At 36.8% G+C, this 18,834-nt stretch overlaps 1 protein-coding gene across 1 annotated transcript; it reads left to right on the forward strand.

Moving 5' to 3' along the window:
- The first annotated feature begins 344 nt into the window (after positions 1–344).
- On the forward strand, positions 345–18,466 carry LOC149216582 (uncharacterized). The gene is made up of 3 exons (XM_089390017.1): positions 345–349; positions 472–615; positions 17,797–18,466. Exons 1-3 carry the CDS (start codon positions 345–347, stop codon positions 18,464–18,466), a joined length of 819 nt encoding a protein of 272 aa, XP_089246143.1.
- The last annotated feature ends 368 nt before the right edge of the window (positions 18,467–18,834 follow it).

An 18,834-nucleotide genomic window follows, 5' to 3' on the forward strand; every position in this document is an offset into this window, starting at 1 on the left:
CGACGAGACTTAAGCACTGGGTTGCGGAAATTTCTGGCCATCACCTGGTTGATCTGCTTATTGTTCAAACTTCTGTCCATGGCTAGTTCGCCCTGTGTTTTCCGAGAGAAGAAAACACCAACTGGGCCTTATCCTCCTTTTGGCACATCGAACAAGCCCCGATTATGTTAAGGAGATGGAGTCTGCTATTTGATTCGGACAGAGAATAACTTGGGGTAGGACCAATATGGATTCATCTCCATGGTCTACCTCTCCATTTCTGGACCGAAGATATCTTCAGAAGAATTGGAAATTCTTTGGGTACATACCTAGACTATGACAGATCCTATCTCTCTATGGGGGTCATGGCGTATGTAAGACTTCTGGTTCACCTGGACATTAGAGGTGGTTTGCAAGAAAAATTCACTCTTTTTTAGAGGAACCATAACCAGATCTAGATTCTGGACTATGAGGGGTCCCCTTTTATTGCAGGCGCTACCAGAAGGTTGGACACCTCTATAAGGACTACTCTCTCCTCGTAAAATCAAAGATGGGCAACAAAGGGAAGACCTTATCAGTGGGGGGAGCTCAGACACAGGTGGAACACTCGGATGGGGCTGATCAGATGGGACACTGGTGCAGATGGATCTAGGTTGCCTTGACGACACCGAAGAAGCGTGGGTAAGCACCTCTTTGGCCACCTTCACTTCCACTAACCAGGTCTAAGGCAGCTACTGGAGTCGCACTCTCTTCGAGTATATCCAATCCTATCCATTGCTTTGCATATATAAATTTCTCAATTGCACATAAGGATAACTCTAAGGAACCTAGGCACAACTAGGACACACTTCATCCATGTCTAAGCCACCCGGTCTTCCCCCTCAATTATCATGTACCTGTTCCCTCTTAGATTGCCCCCGCAACCTTATTGGAGGCATCAAAGGTATCAATACTTGGATTTGACCCCGCCCCCCACAATATCATCTTCAATCACATACTCGATCACCAATGTTGGATTCTATTGGCATTAGACTTATCCCTTCCTCCTCCACTCCGAAGCTCCCCCGAGGCAAACCTTCGTCCCTCTCAAAAGCTAAACAGAAGGTAGGTATTGAGGTGGCCTCTAGAAAACATCTTTCAATTGATAGGGTCCTTAGAGCATAGAGACCTCTATAGGAGTCTGCCCCATGAAGGTTCTCTCCTTCAATTGCAAAGGGATTACTAGTCTCTAGAAAAAACTAGCATTGAAGAGGCTTCTCGAGAAGGAGCCAATTGATCTGGTCTTCCTACAGGAAACATTGGGTGCAACTGATATCATTTCCCCTCTAATGGAATCTACGATCCCAGGATGGCATTTCCAAGTCATTGATGTTAATGGCCACTCAGGGGGCATTGCCTTGGGATATAACCCTCGCTCAATTAATGTAATGGGCACTTGGGGGGGTATTGGGTTCATAGGGGTGGACATATACTCTATAGAGCTGGGAACTGAAATTAGAATGATAAATGTATGTGGGCCTTGCCATCATACAGAGAATTTATGGGAAAGGATTTTGGCAGCCAATATATTTCAATATGATAATATCATTCTAGGAGGGGACCTAAATTTCTCCCTAGGTTACTAAGAATCCTGGGGACACCATGCTCAACCTGACCCCTTAGCGGGTTTCTTTGAGCAGCTCCTTGATTTACACAATCTCATTGATATCCCATCTGCCAAAATAGCCCCAACCTGAAGGAACAAAAGAAGTGGGGCGGATAGCCTTGCCAAGAGACTGAATCAATGCCTCATCAAGGAACAATTTCTAGAACAAGGTTTCACTTATCGGCAATGGGTGGGATCCAACGGACTCTCAGACCATCTGCTAATTTACCTTGATATCTGGGGCAATATTAGCAAACCTTGAGCACCCTTCAAATTCAACTCTAAATGGTTGAAATATAACTCCTACATTTTCCTTGTAACAGACTTTTGGAAGGCCCATCCACCAGTAGGAAGAGGGAACATCATTGAAGGGTTTGTGGCCAACCTAAAGGAATTGAAGAAGCTCTCCAAGATTTGGGCTCACAATAAGCAATGTGCCGCTGAGCATCTGTTAAATGAGACCAAAATTGAGATGTCCAACCTAGAGGACAACCGTGGGGGCACCTTCCTTCAAATGAGCTCAAGGACAAGCTCACTGAACTAATGGTCAAAAGAGGAAACATTCTCAAGGAGAGGGAGGAAACCTAGAGATTTCGGAGTAGAGCTATTTGGGTTAAGGAAGGAGATGATAACTCCAATTTTTTCCACAAATTTGCTAATGGAAGGAAGGTCATTAATACCATATGGAAACTGATAAATGAGCAAGGAGCTGAGGTAGACACCTTCCCTCACCTGGCCTCCCTGGCCACCTCTCACTTCGAGTACCTCTATCAGGCTCCCCTAATGCTACCCTAGAGAGGTAATTAAAGTAGCACAATTGTTCCCTAGGTTCATTGAGCATGAGGATGTTGTGGAGATTATCAGAGAAGTCACGTTAGGGGAGCTAGAGGTCACTCTGAAATGGTTTAAGAAGGACAAGAGCCCTGGTCTGGATGGGTGGTTAGTAGAGTTCTACCTGGATTTTTTTGACATCCTCGGACATGATCTGCTCAAGTTCATCAAGGAATGTAGGAAGACTAGATGTATGCATAGGGCTACAAACTCCACCTTCATCACCCTCATCCCCAAATCATACAATCCATCATCCTTCAATGATTTTCGACTCATATCCCTATGCAACTACCTATACAAAATCATATCCAAAATCATTGCAAATCGCCTCCACCCCATCCTATCCAGCCGCATATCTCCCGAAAAAATTTCCTTCCTACAGGATCGACAAATTCATGAAGCCATAGGCATAGTTCAGGAAGTACTACACTCCATTTATATTAAGAAGATGAAAGGAATGATCCTCAAAGCTGATCTCTCAAAAGCCTTTGATAGGGTAAGTTGGCTTTATCTCAGAATGCTTTTTACCCATTTAGGATTTCTTCTGGGAGTCATTAAATGGATCATGTGCTGCATTACCAACATATCCTTTAGTGTACTGATAAATGGGGTTGCATCTCCTTTATTTGGCTCTGAAAGAGGTCTCAGACAAGGGTGCCCATTATCTCCTCTACCTTTTCTCCTAGTCATGGAAGGACTAAGGAAACTGATCAAGGATGTGTACCATGCCTCTCTCGGGAGTCAAGATATCGGACAGATGTACTATAACACACGTCATTTTTGTGGATGATGTACTAATGTTCCTAAATGGAGGGATAGTAGAGATCACCACCATTCAATACACCATCAATCTCTTCAAAACTGCTACAGGCATGATCATTAATAACTCTAACTCAACCATAATGGTATCAGAATGCCCCCCCCCCCACGAGATATACTTTGCGATACACAGGTTCCCTTTCACCCTGACCTAGATAGATGGAGGCATAGAGTATCTAGGATATAGGCTAAAACCACTTGGATATAAAATTGTGGAGTGGATATGGTTGATATCCAAGCTTAAGAAAGGACTCAATATATGGTATCATAAGCATCTCTCTAGAACTGGAAGATTGGTTCTCATAAAAGAGGTTCTGGAGGCCACCCCGGTATATTGGATTTCCCTCACATGGATCCTAAGAGGCATTCGCAACCGAATACAAAACCTTTGTTGTGGATTCCTGTGGAAAGGCAAACAAACATGAAGGATATATGCATGGGAAAAATGGGGTCTTCTGTTTATCCCTAAGAAATGGTGTGGGTGGGGTATAAAGAAATTGGTGGATTTCTCATCAACACTGATGGCCAAGATATGGTGGAAATTATTCACCTCCAATAGTCTCTGGACCAAATTGTAGTTGCTAAATATATTGCACCATTAAGGCCATTGGACTGGCTGAGACAAACAAGCTAGAACAAACTGAGGTCTCAAATATATGGAAAGAAGTTCTAAACTTAATGTCTCTTATTCGGGGTGGCCTAACTTGGAGAATATCTGATGGGACATCCATTCGAATAGGTCGTGACCCTTGGATAGGATTTGGGCATTCACACCAACTACCTGAAGGCCTACTCCAAAACCTTAACGAGAAATGAATTACACACATAGTGCACATTGTGAACGAGGAAAGATCAACCTTCCTACACCAAGGTTGGAAGTCAACCCATAGCTTACTCCTTCCTTTACAGTGGCATCAAGTTTGGAGTAATTTCAGTACAACTCTGACAAAATCTCACATTAGACTAAGAGAAGGGGAAGATGAGATTACATGGGCCATCATAAAAAATGGTTGGTACTCACCAAAAGGGGTATCTACAACTGGCCAATTGACAGAAGCCTCAACACATAGAAACATGGTGGAAAGGAATGTGGAAGCTCAAATCACCCCTCTAACAAGATTACTCACTAAAAAATAAGGTGTTGATTGTTGGGTTATGTTATATTCCTTCCACGACTAGCCCACGTAGTTAACTGGGGGGTTAGAGGGGGGGCGGAGCCCCCCTTCATTGCGCCGATTTTGTAGTGGGGGGGTGGTCACAGGGGGTTTGAGGTGTACCTGTAACCCCACTTTATGGGGTCCGGGGCAGCGCCCTGGGAAATTTTGGTTTTGGACCCTATGTTAGGTTGGGTAGACCCACCTATGGTTTTGTGCATGATTTTCGCACATGTTTTTTGGATGCAATGCAATCAATGGTATTGGATGCTTCGACATGTATAAATATGTATTATAATATTGAAAGGAACATAATGAAAAATCAAGTTGGTAGTCCCAGTTTTTGGATCCAGGGGAAATCTCTGTGTATATGTGTTTTATGTGTTATTCTCTCGCATTGTTTATTTTCTGTGTTTTAGAATTCATATGCAGAGAATTTCTGTATGGGGTTAAAACCTACATCTTGTATTGGAGCAGTTTTGGCTTCAAGGGGATACCTTTGTTGCTGAGGGGTTTCGCTCGGGCCTGTGGTAGACCTTGTTCAGTGGGAGATCTGCAGGATTGATTCTAGTGGTGAAAGAATATGATGAGCAGTGGAAAGATAAAGATCAAGAAATTTAATGGTCAGAGTTTTGAGTTGTGGAAACTCAAGATGGAGGATCTATTGGTGGACACAGATCAATGGATCGTGGTAGATCTGGGTACTAAACCAATAGGATTGTCTGATGAAGAATGGAAGAAGTTGGATCAGAAGGAAAAGAGAACAATACGATTGTGTATCTCAGATTCAGTATTGTTGAATGTATCAGGGGAAACTATAACGAAGGCTTTGTGAAACAATTTAGGGACTTTGTACCAATCTAAATCTCTCGTGAATAAACTGTTCCTACAGAAAATGTTGTATAACCTGAGGATGAAAGATGGAGACTCAGTGACAGAGCATTTGAACGCATTTAATACTGTGTTAAGTCAGTTAGCATCTATCGATATTAAAATTTCAGATGAAGATAAGTGCATCAATTTGTTGTGTTCTCTACCAGATTCGTGGGCTAGTCCGGTTGCAATAGGTAGCAATGCAACTGCCTTATAGTTTGATGAAATAGTCTCATCCTTGTTGATGGAGGAGATGAGACAGAAAAATATGGAGAGCCAGAATGGTGATGCCTTGTCTGTACGAGGACGGTCCCAAAACAGAAACAAAAATAAGTCATCGAGTGGGAGATCTAAATCTAGAGGGAGATCTAAATCTCCAGGAAAACCCGTAAAGGTGGTGCGTTCAAAATGCGGAAAGGAAGAGCACTACAAAAGGGACTGTAAATCTAAAGCTCTTGATAAAGGAAAGGGATCTGATAATGCTCCTTCTGCAGAGGCGAAAACCACCTCAAATGAAGGTGGGGATGTGTACTTGGCTTCTTCAAGTACACATGTAGACAATGAGGCATGGTTGATTGACTCAGGTGCATCCTTTCACTTCACTCCCCATAGAGAGTGGTTCCACGAGTATGAGAAATACGATGGTGGTGATGTCTTCTTAGGGGATGATATGAAGGCTAGAATCAATGGTCATGGAAAAGTAAAGTTGAAGTTGCAAGGTGGAAGGGTTAGAACACTTTCGGGTGTTCTGCATATTCTTGCATTAGCCAGACATCTGATTTTTGTAAGCGAGTTGGATGATGCATGTGTAAAAACAGTGTTCAAGAATGATACCTGCAAAATGGTTCAGGGAGCACTAGTATTGATGCAGGGAGTTCGATTTGGAACTCTGTACAAGCTGCAAGGTAGCACTGTTATTGATGGGTGCAACAGTTCTGTGGTTCCTGAAAGTGGAGCAGAAAATCTAGTGGTCTCTGGAGAGAAGACAATGTTGTGGCATCAAAGTCTTAGACATATTGGAGAGAAGGGCGTTCGAATACTTCATGGTAAAGGTATGGTAGAAGGTATGAGTAATAGCTCTATGGATTTTGATTTCTATGAAAATTGTGTATATGGGAAGCAGAATCGGGTGAGTTTCCCCTCTAGTACTAAGAGGGCGAAACAGATATTAGAACTTGTGCACAGTGATGTGTTTAGACCTGTGAAGATTCCATCCCTGGGTAGGTTTGTATACTATGTATCATTTATAGATGACTTCTCAAGGAATACATGGATATATTTCCTTAAGAAGAAATCTGAAGCCTTTGATAGGTTTAAAGAATTTAAGGCTCTCGTGGAAAATCAGACAGAGAAGAAGATAAAGGTGTTGAGGACAGATAATGGTGGAGAGTTTTACAACAAGGAATTTGAATAATTTTGTAAGAAGTGTGGTATAGCACGACAAAAGACTACTCCATATACACCTCAGCAAAATGGAGTTGCAGAAAGAATGAATAAGACGTTGATGGAAAGGGCAGGAAGCATGCTCAGCGGTGTCGGGTTAGGACAAGAATTCTGGGCAGAGGCAGTGGATACTGCATGTTACCTGGTCAACTAGTCACCTTCATTAGCGTTGGAGGATAAGACTCCACAAGAGGTATGGACTGGTAAGAAACCCTCTCTTTCACATTTGAGGGTATTTGGATGTGATGCATATGTACATGTTCCAAAGGAGAAACGAACCAAATTGGATAGTAAATCTGAAAAGTGCATCTTTATTAGGTATAAGGATGGTTTAAAGAGTTATAAGCTTTGGAAGCCAGTAACAAGGAAGGTTGTGTACAACCAAGATGTGGTGTTTAGAGAGGTGAAAGATTTTATTAAACATGAAGTTCAACCAAAGGAACCTGAGAAAGGAGGAAGAATCAGATCCTACAGTAGAGGAGGAATCAGAAGATGAAGAGCCACAAACTGCAGGTGTGAGAAGATCAGTTCGAGAAAGAAGGTAGCTAGAAAGGTATAGTCCATCTACTTTCTGTTCAAATTTTGCTTTATCTATTACTGATGATGATCCCAGAACTATGAAGGAAGCAGTAGATTCAGAGGATGGAAAACTCTAGAAAGAGGCCATGGTTGATGAAATGGCATCTTTGCACAAAAATAAGGTTTGGGATCTGGTGGAGTTACCGGCTAGAAGGAAACCCATTGGCAACAAATGGGTGTTCAAGAAGAAGAAAAATGCAGAAGGAAAGGTGGAGAAATAAAAAGCTCGATTGGTAGCAAAAGGTTATTCCCAGGTGCCGGGAATTGATTTTGGTGATATTTTTTCTCCTGTTGCCAAGGTAACTTCTATTAGATTACTTTTATCAATTGTTGCTGCTTTTGATTTTGAGGTAGAAGAGATGGATGTGAAGACATCATTTCTTCACAGGGATCTGGAAGAGGAGATCTACATGAAGCAACCTGAAGGCTTTCTGGTGAAGGGTAAGAAAGAACTGGTATGCAAATTAATGAAGTCTTTGTATGGGTTAAAACAGTCACCAAGGATGTGGTATCAGAAATTTGATACATTTATATGGGGACTTGGCTTCACCAGAAGAAAATCAGATCATTGTGTGTATTTTAAATTAATTGGTGATTGTGTTATTTATCTAGTCTTGTATGTGAATGATATGTTGCTGGTTGGAAATGACAAAGAAATTATCCAGGATTTGAAGACCCAACTGTCCTCCAAATTCGACATGAAAGATATTGTTGTTGCAAACTATATTTTCGACATGGAAATTAAAAGATATTAGGCAAAGAGGAAGCTTTGGTTAAACCAGAGGAAGTATGTCGAGACAATGTTGCAGAGGTTTAAAATGTAGGATAGTAAACTGGTGAAGGTTCCTATTCCTGTAGATGTGAGGTTATCTGCTAAACAGTGTCCCAAGACACAAGAAGAGGAAGAGGACATGTCCCATGTTCCATATGCAAGTGCAGTCAATAGCTTGATGTATGTGATGGTTTGTACTAGACCAGACATTGCACATGCAGTGGGAGTATTGAGCAGGTTTATGTCAAAACCAAGGAAGGAGCACTGGACAATATTGAAGCGGGTTTTCAAGTATTTGCATGGCACTAGTGATTATGGTTTGTGCTACTAAGGAAGACCAACATTGGTTAGAGTGTTGGATATTCATGGCTTTGTTGATGCAGACATGGCTAGAGATTTGGATCAAAGAAGATCTACAAGTGGGTATGTGTTTAACCTATTTGGAGGTGCAGTTAGTTAGATGAGTAAGAAACAATATTTAGTAGCACTATCAACTATAGAGGCAGAATACATGGCAACCACTCATGCAAGCAAGGAATAAATTTGGTTGCGGAGATTATTTTCAAGTATGGGGTTAGTATAGGAAGCTATAAGGATAAACTATGACAGCCAAAGTGCAATTTTCTTAGCAAATAACCCTTCATATAATTCAAAGATAAAGAACATTGATGTTCAATATCACTTTTTGAGGGATATGATAGAAGACAAAAAGGTGTTGCTAGTAAAGGTGGACACTTTGAAGAATACTACAGATGCATTGACAAAATCTATGAGCTCTGAGAAGTTCTCTTGGTGTAGAGAGACAATGGGTGTTTTAGGGCTAGAAAAATGACTAAGCTCTCTTGTGGCCCCCCGTGGAAGAAAACAACAAGTGGGAGAATGTTGGGTTGTGTTATATTATTTCGACGACTAGCCCGCGTGGTTAACTGGGGGGTTAGGCGAATGTGTAGCGGGGGGGGTTCACAAGGGTTTTGAGGTGTACTTGTAACCCCATTTTATGGGGTCTGGGGTAGTGCCCTAGAAAATTTTGGTTTTGGACCCTATGTTAGGTTGGGCTGACCCACCTATGGTTTTGTGCATGATTTTCGCACGTTTTTTGGACGCGATGGTTTTCGGTCCATGTTATTGGACATGATGGTTTTTGGTCCATGGTATTGGATGCTTCGACATGTATAAATATTCATTATAACATTGAAAGGACCATAATGAAAAATCAAGCTAGTAGTCCTGGTTTTGGGATGTAGGGGAAATCTCTGTGTATATGTGTTTTATGTGTTATGCTCTCACATTATTTATTTTCTGTGTTTTAGAATTCGTATGCAGGGAATTTATGTATGGGGTTAAAACCTACACCGATGGGAGACAACATGAATAAAAGAGGGCTATATGGACCTTACTGGTGTTGTCTTTGTAAGGAAAACATTGAATCTTTGGATCACCTCTTCCTCTCCTACCCCATCACTATTGATCTATGGAACTCTATTCTATCTCATACACTCTCATCCATCAATTGGAGGAGCCAAACCACCAAGGAGGTATGGGAAAATTGGTGGACATCTATATCATCACCCAAAGCTAGGAACCTCCCCCTACTCATTAGTTCTAAAATCTAGATAGGCAGGAACCACACAATTTTTTAGGACATCGCACCCCAATGGCCATCCATCATAGCTAGAATTATAACTGACTACCATTCTCTACCTGAGGATGAGGCCGCCTCTCCACCACGAGTCCATTGATTACTCATAGCCTTAGGCATATTTTGATGGATCAGAATAAGAAACAAGATGTGGAGGTGTGGCTACTCTATATATTTTAGATACACATTTCTATCATATTCAAATGGGACTTGGAAATGGCACGAAGAAATTTTTTGAACTCATCACCGCCAGATACCTCATACAATTTGCAATTGAAAAATATTGTCATAATCTACAAGTTCTTGGTGACTCAAAAATTGTCTACAGTTGGATTAATAAAACATCAACGTGTCATGCATTAACATTGTGACATATATTGGATGAGGTGCATATATACATCACATATTTTGACAATTTTGCATGTCAACATATTTATAGGAAATGGAACACCCTCACTGACAAACTTCCCAAAGCGGCAGCGATCAGGCCGTGCAACATCTGGATGATCCAAGAACAATGGGGAGGTGAAAAGTTCTAGTACTACTACTGTCCATATATGGACTAGATAGATTAGGCTCAATAGGAACCTGAAATCATCCGATAATTGACCGCTTTATTATCTGTTTATATTTACTATGTTTATACATAAACAATACATGTCCTCAGGAGTACTCTCTGCGTAGAGTAACAAATTTTGAAGTTTATTTATACAACACTTTATTTAAAGACTGTATCCTTGTGTGGAGAACATATATTTGGTTCTTAAATTTTGGGCTGGCACACAGCCACTATATTTTTCATATGCACATAGCATCTACAACATGTAATTTTCCTATCTTAATGAAAATTACGATTTTTCTAAGGGAAAAAAACAACCTTCTGAAAGCAATCAATATCTATAAATATATCATCAAAAGGGGGATCCTCATGAGTAACAAATTTCATATAATTCACTGTTATATAATGACTACTAATAATTCCACTAGGATCATAGTCATAATGAAGCAAAGAAAATAACCAAACTTATTGAAGCTCTTCGACTTCTTTGAATCCATGCCCTATGTCTCAGATACTTATGTCACCAAACTTGATTAGAAAATTAGGCCAAATTTCCTTTTTCATTTTACTCAACCTTTTTGGCTTGGCCATTTAAAACAACTTGATTACCAACTTCTCTCATAAAAAGCCTTCTAGAGATGTATCGTGGAAGAAGGTGGGGACCAACCTCACCTCCAAAAACTTTGACATAAGAAAATAACTCCTCGACAAATGAATGACCATTTGACTCTAAGCCTTCTCTCAAACTATGACTAATTATGGGAGGTATTTTTCCAAATAGTATTTCATGGACATGAATAAAAACTTAATGGTTGATATCATCAAAATGGTATTTAAAATTAGACTCCCATAGGATGGGAGCATAGTGCTGAATGGGTAGTTGTTGATCAGACGGATAGTTCCATTTGATTATTGGGAATGGAACTAAGGCAATGACAATATATATAAAATAATAAGACATGTAGAAAATATGTTTGTATCTAGGGGGAGATGATAATGACAACTTTAAATAATATGTGATATTCTATGACAAGATCTCAACCCAGTTTATACGTTTCACCTCATTTAAAATGTTATGGATAATAGGAATCCATTTGATTTTACAATGATTAGGATATTGTTCCCCATATAATTTGGTTAGCTTTTTTTATAAGAAATCTTATGGGTTTCTTAAAAATGGCTATGGGAAATTCCTTATTTGCTCTAAGCCTGAAAACCTGATTTTCTTCTCTTAATCGATCTTCAATCACTCTGTCATAACCCTCTGCACATTTCTTGATGGCATTTCTTATAAATTTGTTTAAGAAATCAACATTAAGGTGGATTTATGAGGGACTGAAATGATAGATAGCTGATAGGACTTCCATTTTCCATGAGGCTATGACAATTTGGTGATGCTCAGATATTGTTTGGTTTTTAATATCATCTTGAGATAAAATCCATGAAACCATGTCATAAATAATGAAAAATATTGGCCCTGGATGCTACTTTGTGTAACTATGTTGCTCTGATTTCTTCGAACTGATTATTCTTTGTTTGAGTAAATATTGTGTTGTCTTCTATTCTCTTTCCTCAAAGAAATCAAATATCTCCTCCCATCTCATCGTACCTTGTTTTTTGTCTTGTAAGTTGAGTCTGAGATGAGGATTAGGTTGAAGTTGACTTCCTCTCGTAGTGAATTCTCCATTTCTCTAAGTTTCTCCCTTATTTTCTCCATTTATTTATTTCTTGTTGGAGATTTTCGCTTTTTCCACGTATTATGACTCGTGAACAAAAGCATAGCATATATATTATTTCCTTATTAAAATTTGAAATTGAATTTAGGAATTTGTAAAATAATATCTTGCTTACACAAATTTTCTGAAATTGGTATCATCTTTCCCTAATTCAAACTTTCTCCGAACCAGGCGAAATACTCTAAGTAATTATGAATTTTGATTTGAAATGTGAGAAAGGTATGAATGAATGTGCTCATTAATTTCCCGTAGATCAAGACAATTATTTTTATTTTGTGAATGGAGAAAGGATCAAAGAATTTATTATTTATTTAACAAATAATAAATTAAACGTGAAAAGAAGGAATTTAAAAATCTATTTCGAAAAGCAGACTCGATGCAAATCAAGTAAAATAGTCAGATGGTCATAAAGTTATAGGTCATACAATTGGATGGTTTTTATTATTATTGCTTTATTACATCCCAGACATGATTATACAATAGTCAGAATGACTTGCTAGTCAGGTGGTCGGTTAGTTAGATGGTCAGAACGTCGATTATTTTTATAGTTAAAAAAAAAAAACTTTTATAAATTTGACCTATAAACTAAAACTTCAAAAACAATAATTTATTTGGGCTTTTTATGAAAAAAATTGTTTAGGTCCTTTTGCTTTTATTTATTATTCATTTTTCTTATGTACAAGGAAAAAGAGGGTTTTTGTAAACCTGACAACACCTCTCCAAATAGTCTTGAGTTTTTGGGATTAGCTGCTCATAATCATTGTTTTTAGGCCCAATACACCACGCTTCTTTATCCACCTACATTCAACGTTGTTTTCTCCCTTCTACACTAGTTCTAGATATGAACAATTGCTTCCTTTTGTAGGTGCATTAATCCTAGAAATTTGGCAAAATTAAAAATAATTCTAAAGCTTCCTCTACTAGAACATTCAAGAGGTTGTTTAACCATTTACCATGCATAAGAGCTCAAATCCTATCTGATTCTACATTGGATACTTCACCTCTTATCCCTTGAGTTCATCCTCCCATCATATGTGGATCTCATACCGATAATGGTAAATTGTAAACTACCACCCTTATCCTATAAATTTATTGCAATGCATAGCATCAGGGTTGGATTTTGAAGATCGATAGTCACTTTATGATGTTTCCCATAACATAAAGGAGTCATCATATTCATGCATTAGGGTTGATGTTGAGGCATTCTTTGTGACAAGGAAGGACAAGTCAACTTGTGGACACATCTAATAAGTCAACTACTATTTATGGTTGTGATATCTCTCCTATATTTTCCAATACAAACAGTGTGTTGATTTCCTATATCTATTATGTTATGGTTGCACTCATATATTTCAATTTTGTGCCGATTCATTTGATATAGATGTTAGACTATTCTACTTGGATGTATTAGATCCTTTTCTTGTTTTAGTTGTGTGTGCAAGCTATAATCATAGTACTTGGACCTACAATTGGAGATTACAAGCAAGGAGGAAAGGAAATCTTGTTACAGATTTGAGGTAGGATTCTTTCCCATTCTCTAATTTCTCTAAGGAAAAATATATGTGTTTTTGTCTTCTATGCCTAGAATTGAGTCATTACGCTAGGGGCATGTAAACTTATTTCAAGCATAGATTTCATCTGTTTCAAGCTTGTGTATAAAATGAAACCATTCTCAACCTATCTCATGCCCTTACTTACTATTGAAGAGGAGCCTCTCATTATTTGTTCAACCTCTTTTGACCTAGATCTAGTAGGAGATACAGTGAGTCATTTACTAGGGGCTGAATTGTGTATGAGTGTTAATCACCTTTGAGTGTCATCACCTTCTTGATAATATTTGTTTTGTTCTTTCTTTCTTTAAATTATGGTTTCTATTCATAGATTGATTGTTGAATATGAAATTAAGTTTTACATTATAGTTAAATTATATGTGGTTTCTTTTCATTAGCAATCAAGTTTCATTCATATGTTTCTTTTCATTTAAAACATTAAATTAAAAGAACAGTTGCATCAAATAAAAACTAAGTATCTATAACAATATTGGAAGAAAATGGAATATTAAGAGAGAAAACTAAAATACTAAATGTAGAAAATCCAGAAAGTTGCCACTAATATCATTACAATGAGAGAAGAAAAGATTTAATTTTTGATTTTAGAGGTCATGAAACTTCAAATGGTTGGAATCAATATTAAAATTTCCAAATAATAATCAACAAATCAAGTTATCTCAAGAAGAGTTTTATCAAAAATTGAGTTTAATTTATGTTTAACGATGTTTACTAAATAGTTTTTCTCAATCTATATCTGAAAATGTAACTAAAAGTGAACTAACCATACACAGGTGGAGAATGACTTCAAGAAATTTCTTTCATGGTACTCGAGGCTTAAATTAGCTTAAGGGTATCCTTCCAAGTTCATAAATTAGCTTAAGGGTATCCTTCCAAGTTCATAGAGGGTGACCAATTGAAAACCAATATAGCTTTACACACTTGGGAAATGAATCTTAATTGGTCTCAAACTCTAGTTAGCAAAGCTAAAAGGTATTTTTTTCATAACTGATGGGGCCATGGACTTGATTATTGATTTTCACATGCCCAATTCTTAGTTCTTGGGTGAATCAATTAAAGGAGATATATACATTTTGGATGCACATAAGAGAGGGAAGGGGACTAAGGATATGATCAATAAGTTAGATTAAGTTAAGGTTGAATAGCTTAATAATTGTTAGATAATGAATCCATACAGGTGAGGATAGTCTTAAAAAGAGGAGGAATGACCTGTTATAGAGTTTCATGAACCCAACGTTTCGGCCTACCAAGTGAGTCCATCATCAGGGAATGTGACAATAGATATTCTAGAGATATTCACGATGTATCCATGAGCTATATTTTAGGTTATATATATAGGTTATGAAGGAGTTAATCTAAGAAATTAGGTCTGCCAATCTCCACTTAGTTTGTTAATATTCATATTTATTTATTTATTTATTTTTATTTTTTTTCATTCATTTTTTTTTAATTTGTTTTAATCATTTCCCTAATTAATTAATTAATATGTTTGAATAATTAATTAATTAATCAAAATAACCAATTAATTTGTTTATTAATTAATTTGTTTAATTAAATAACTAAATTGTTTAATTAATTCGCTATAACTTTATAAATGATTCCTATTGTTTATTTTCTAACTATTTAATATGAGTTATAAGGACTATATGTTTATTTTAATACACGTGTTACCATACTATTATAATTAATAAGTTATGATTTTGATTTATATTGAAAAATGTTTGGAAGTATTGTTCAAACCTTATTTTTGAAGAATCAAAGGAGCTTGATGATTTACTTTCCTTTGCATTAACATGTGTATTTTGTTACTCTATATTAAAATCACTTTATTTTCTTTATAAATTTATCACTACTATTTGTGAATGAGACTATTGGTGTATTATTGTATTAATAATGTTTTTTCATACTTTTTATTAATTGCTTTAACAAATAAATATGATATGAATGTTATGATTTTCATTTTATTCATTTAACTATTTATTTCAATGATATGTGATATACAATTGTTTTTCATAAAGGTTGTATAAATATATGAACTTTTTATGTTTTAAGCATTCATCTTTAGAAATTCATAGACTTCCAAGTCATTCTACTGATATATCAGTTTATTTTAGAATATGTAATTATATTCATTTATGTAATTAGAATAGTTTTAGCTTAGATTTTAGATAATTATTCATAACTCCTCATAAAGGGGTAGAACAACTTTGTGGCAAATAGGCTTATATATTAGTGAGATTACTACCCCAAATGAAAATACGTCTAATTTGGGACCTTGATTTGGTAATTTTTCTACTATTGGATTGGACAACATCCAAGCATGAACAACTGGCTAATCTCATTTTCAAATATTGACATGATATGGAAAAAATATCACACTCTCTTAGTAAATTTGTGTACCATGAACTCAAAGGAACCATCTAATATCATCCTAGTAAAATTGTTTTTATTCTAGCTAAATTGAAAGAGTGATTTAAAAGACCTTTTAAATATATTCATATCAAGTATTAAATTCACCATTACAAAACTAACACAAGCATGTCCAAGACATGATTTTAATGTCAAGGCACTTAGCATCAAATTAAGTATTGTTTGTTAATAGTGAGAAATTCTCCACTAAAATTTGAGTCTTAAGCTCCTCATTGTAAATCAACACTTTCATTTCCCAATAATTAATATGGATAACACTTTCATTTCCCAATAATTAATATGGATAATATTATAAAATAATGAAAAAAATAGAATACCATAAACTAAAAACATAAAAGCATTTTTTCCATAAGTGCTCACCACAATTTCTAAATCTAGAACCTCTCTACCTAAATAGATGAAATAGAAATAAAAAAATGGAGAAAGTTATAAGGTATATATAAATAGTATTACAATATAATAAAAAAATAGAATATCATAAACTAGATACATTAAACTTTTTTTTCCATAAATGCTTACCACAATCTTTAAATGTAGAATCTCTCTACCAAAATAGATAGAATAGCAATAAAAAATGGAAAAGGTTATAGGGCATATATAAATAGTATTACAATATAATAAAAAAAAGAATATCATAGACTAAAAACATAAAATCCTTTTTTCCCTTAAGTGCTCACCACAATCTCTAAATGTAAAATCTCTCTACCAAAATAGATGGAATATAAATAAAAAATGGAGAATGTTATAGGGAATATATAAATAGTATTATAATATGATAATAAAAATAGAATATCATAAACTACTATTTTTTTTCCATGAGTGCCCATCACAATCTCTAAATGTAGAATATGTCGACCAAAATAGATGGAATAGAAATACAAAATGGAGCAGGTTATAGGGTATATATAAATAATATTACCATGTAATAAAAACTATAATACATCAACTAAAAACGTAAAACTTTTTTTTCCATAGCTGCTCCCCACAATCTCTCAATACATAATCTCTTTACCAAAATAAATGGAATAGAGATAATTTTTTCTGAATATAAAATCTCTCCAACAAAAAAATAGAGAATTACAAAATATATATAAATAATATTACACTATAATAAAAAAAATATATCATACACTAAAAACATAAAACCTTTTTTCCATAAATACTCACCACAACCTCTAAATATAATATATCTCCACCTCTAAATATAATATATCTCCACCAATATAGATGGAATAGAAATCCACCAACATAAATAAAATAGAAATAAAAATGAAAAAAATTATAAAATATATATTTCCCTTTCTCATTAAATTAGATGGGTTTGCCAGGTTAAGATTTTTTTGTTGTTGTTTTTAAATTCTATCCAAATTCTTCTCTCATGAGCTGGAGACGATTCTGCCAACCATCTTTTCAATCTCCACTCAAAAATCTCTCCTCACTTTGCTCGATTCTTATCCAAAACATGTGAAGCCTCAATTAGTTATGGGATAAAAACCTCACTCGGATATTATCATCTGTTCAACACCGCCAGACTAATGGAAGTCATCGTTGTACTGAAAAAAAAATGGAAGTCATCGTTATCCAAAACACCCACAAAGAAAACGGTTGATTTTGCGGCCACACTTTGGGATGGGTGACGCACCACATGTCACCTTCTATCGGTAACCTGCGCTCCTCCGTCCCTTGGATATGTGCAAGAATAAATCAACCCCATTCTCATCTTTTATTCATTCACGATTTGATTTTGTTGGATGTTGTTCTCGCTGCAGTATGGCAGCAGCAAAATGTATTGCTCTACTTCTTCTCGCACTGGCCGTGGGGGCCACCCACGCCTTGCCCTACATGGTCACGCTTGCAGGTGACAACGGGACAGACAGATTCGAGGACGATGTAGGGACAAGCTATGCACTGCGGCAACTGAACCTCTCCACCCAATTCGTCTGGAAGACCTTCGCCCAGGAGTCGCCCACTGACAGGAAGAACGTGACAGCGATAACTCTGCTTGTGCAGAAAGAGAAGCAGACTACCTCCGTGGAAGACAACCATATCTACTTGAACTCTGGCTACGTTGACGACTACCTGGGTGATATAAAAAGAGAGGTCACGGGCATTCTGTACCAGGATGTGACGTACATCTGGCAGTGGGACGCCAACGGCACTGCGCCCGCGTGGTGGAAAGGAGGCGTTCCGGCTTATATCCGCATCGCTGCTGATCTCGCTCCCTATAACTGGGCTAAACTCGGCACCGGCGATAGTTGGGAACAGGGAGCCGATGTGACTGCCAGGTTTATCGAGTACTTGGAGACCGTTACCCCTGGTTTTGTTGGAAAGCTGAATGCGAAAATAAAAAGTTCATGGGACATCGGATACTTCAAGAATATCACTCGTAAATCCGTGGATGAGCTTTGGAAAGATTACAAGGCTAAGTATGCAAAATGATCCTGACCAAAAAGTAGTGGGTGAATTGCTGCATGCCATAAGTCTCATATCGATTAAAAGGATCTTAGTACAGCCAAGTCTGTCCTTCTAATACAATAAAATGTTCTATATTCTGTGGTGAAATTTCATTGCAATGTCAATAAATGGGAGAATATGTTATTTTTTCATTTAGCTTTGAGATTGAAACTCTACTTGGTTAGAAATCAAATCAATCTCTAATTTATTCTTTTCTAAAATACAAAACTATCTTCTTCTTCTTTTTTTAATAACAAAACTCGATTCATTGATTTGCCTTCATTTTTATTAATTTTTTTTTAATTAAATAGGTATCTTGAATTATTTATATAGATGAATGAAACTTTTTATAA

This window comes from Pinus tabuliformis, chromosome 1_1, assembly GCF_031772625.1.
Source record: "Pinus tabuliformis cultivar Carrire ecotype Pingquan chromosome 1_1, CPIR1, whole genome shotgun sequence".
Taxonomy (NCBI): Eukaryota; Viridiplantae; Streptophyta; class Pinopsida; order Pinales; family Pinaceae; genus Pinus; species Pinus tabuliformis.

Bases quoted from the DNA above. Each gene is read 5' to 3' on its own strand.
- LOC149216582 (XM_089390017.1), top strand. The intron at 616-17,796 runs GTGCAGATGGAT...TTCTCGCTGCAG, and splicing joins GCTGATCAGATGGGACACTG to TATGGCAGCAGCAAAATGTA.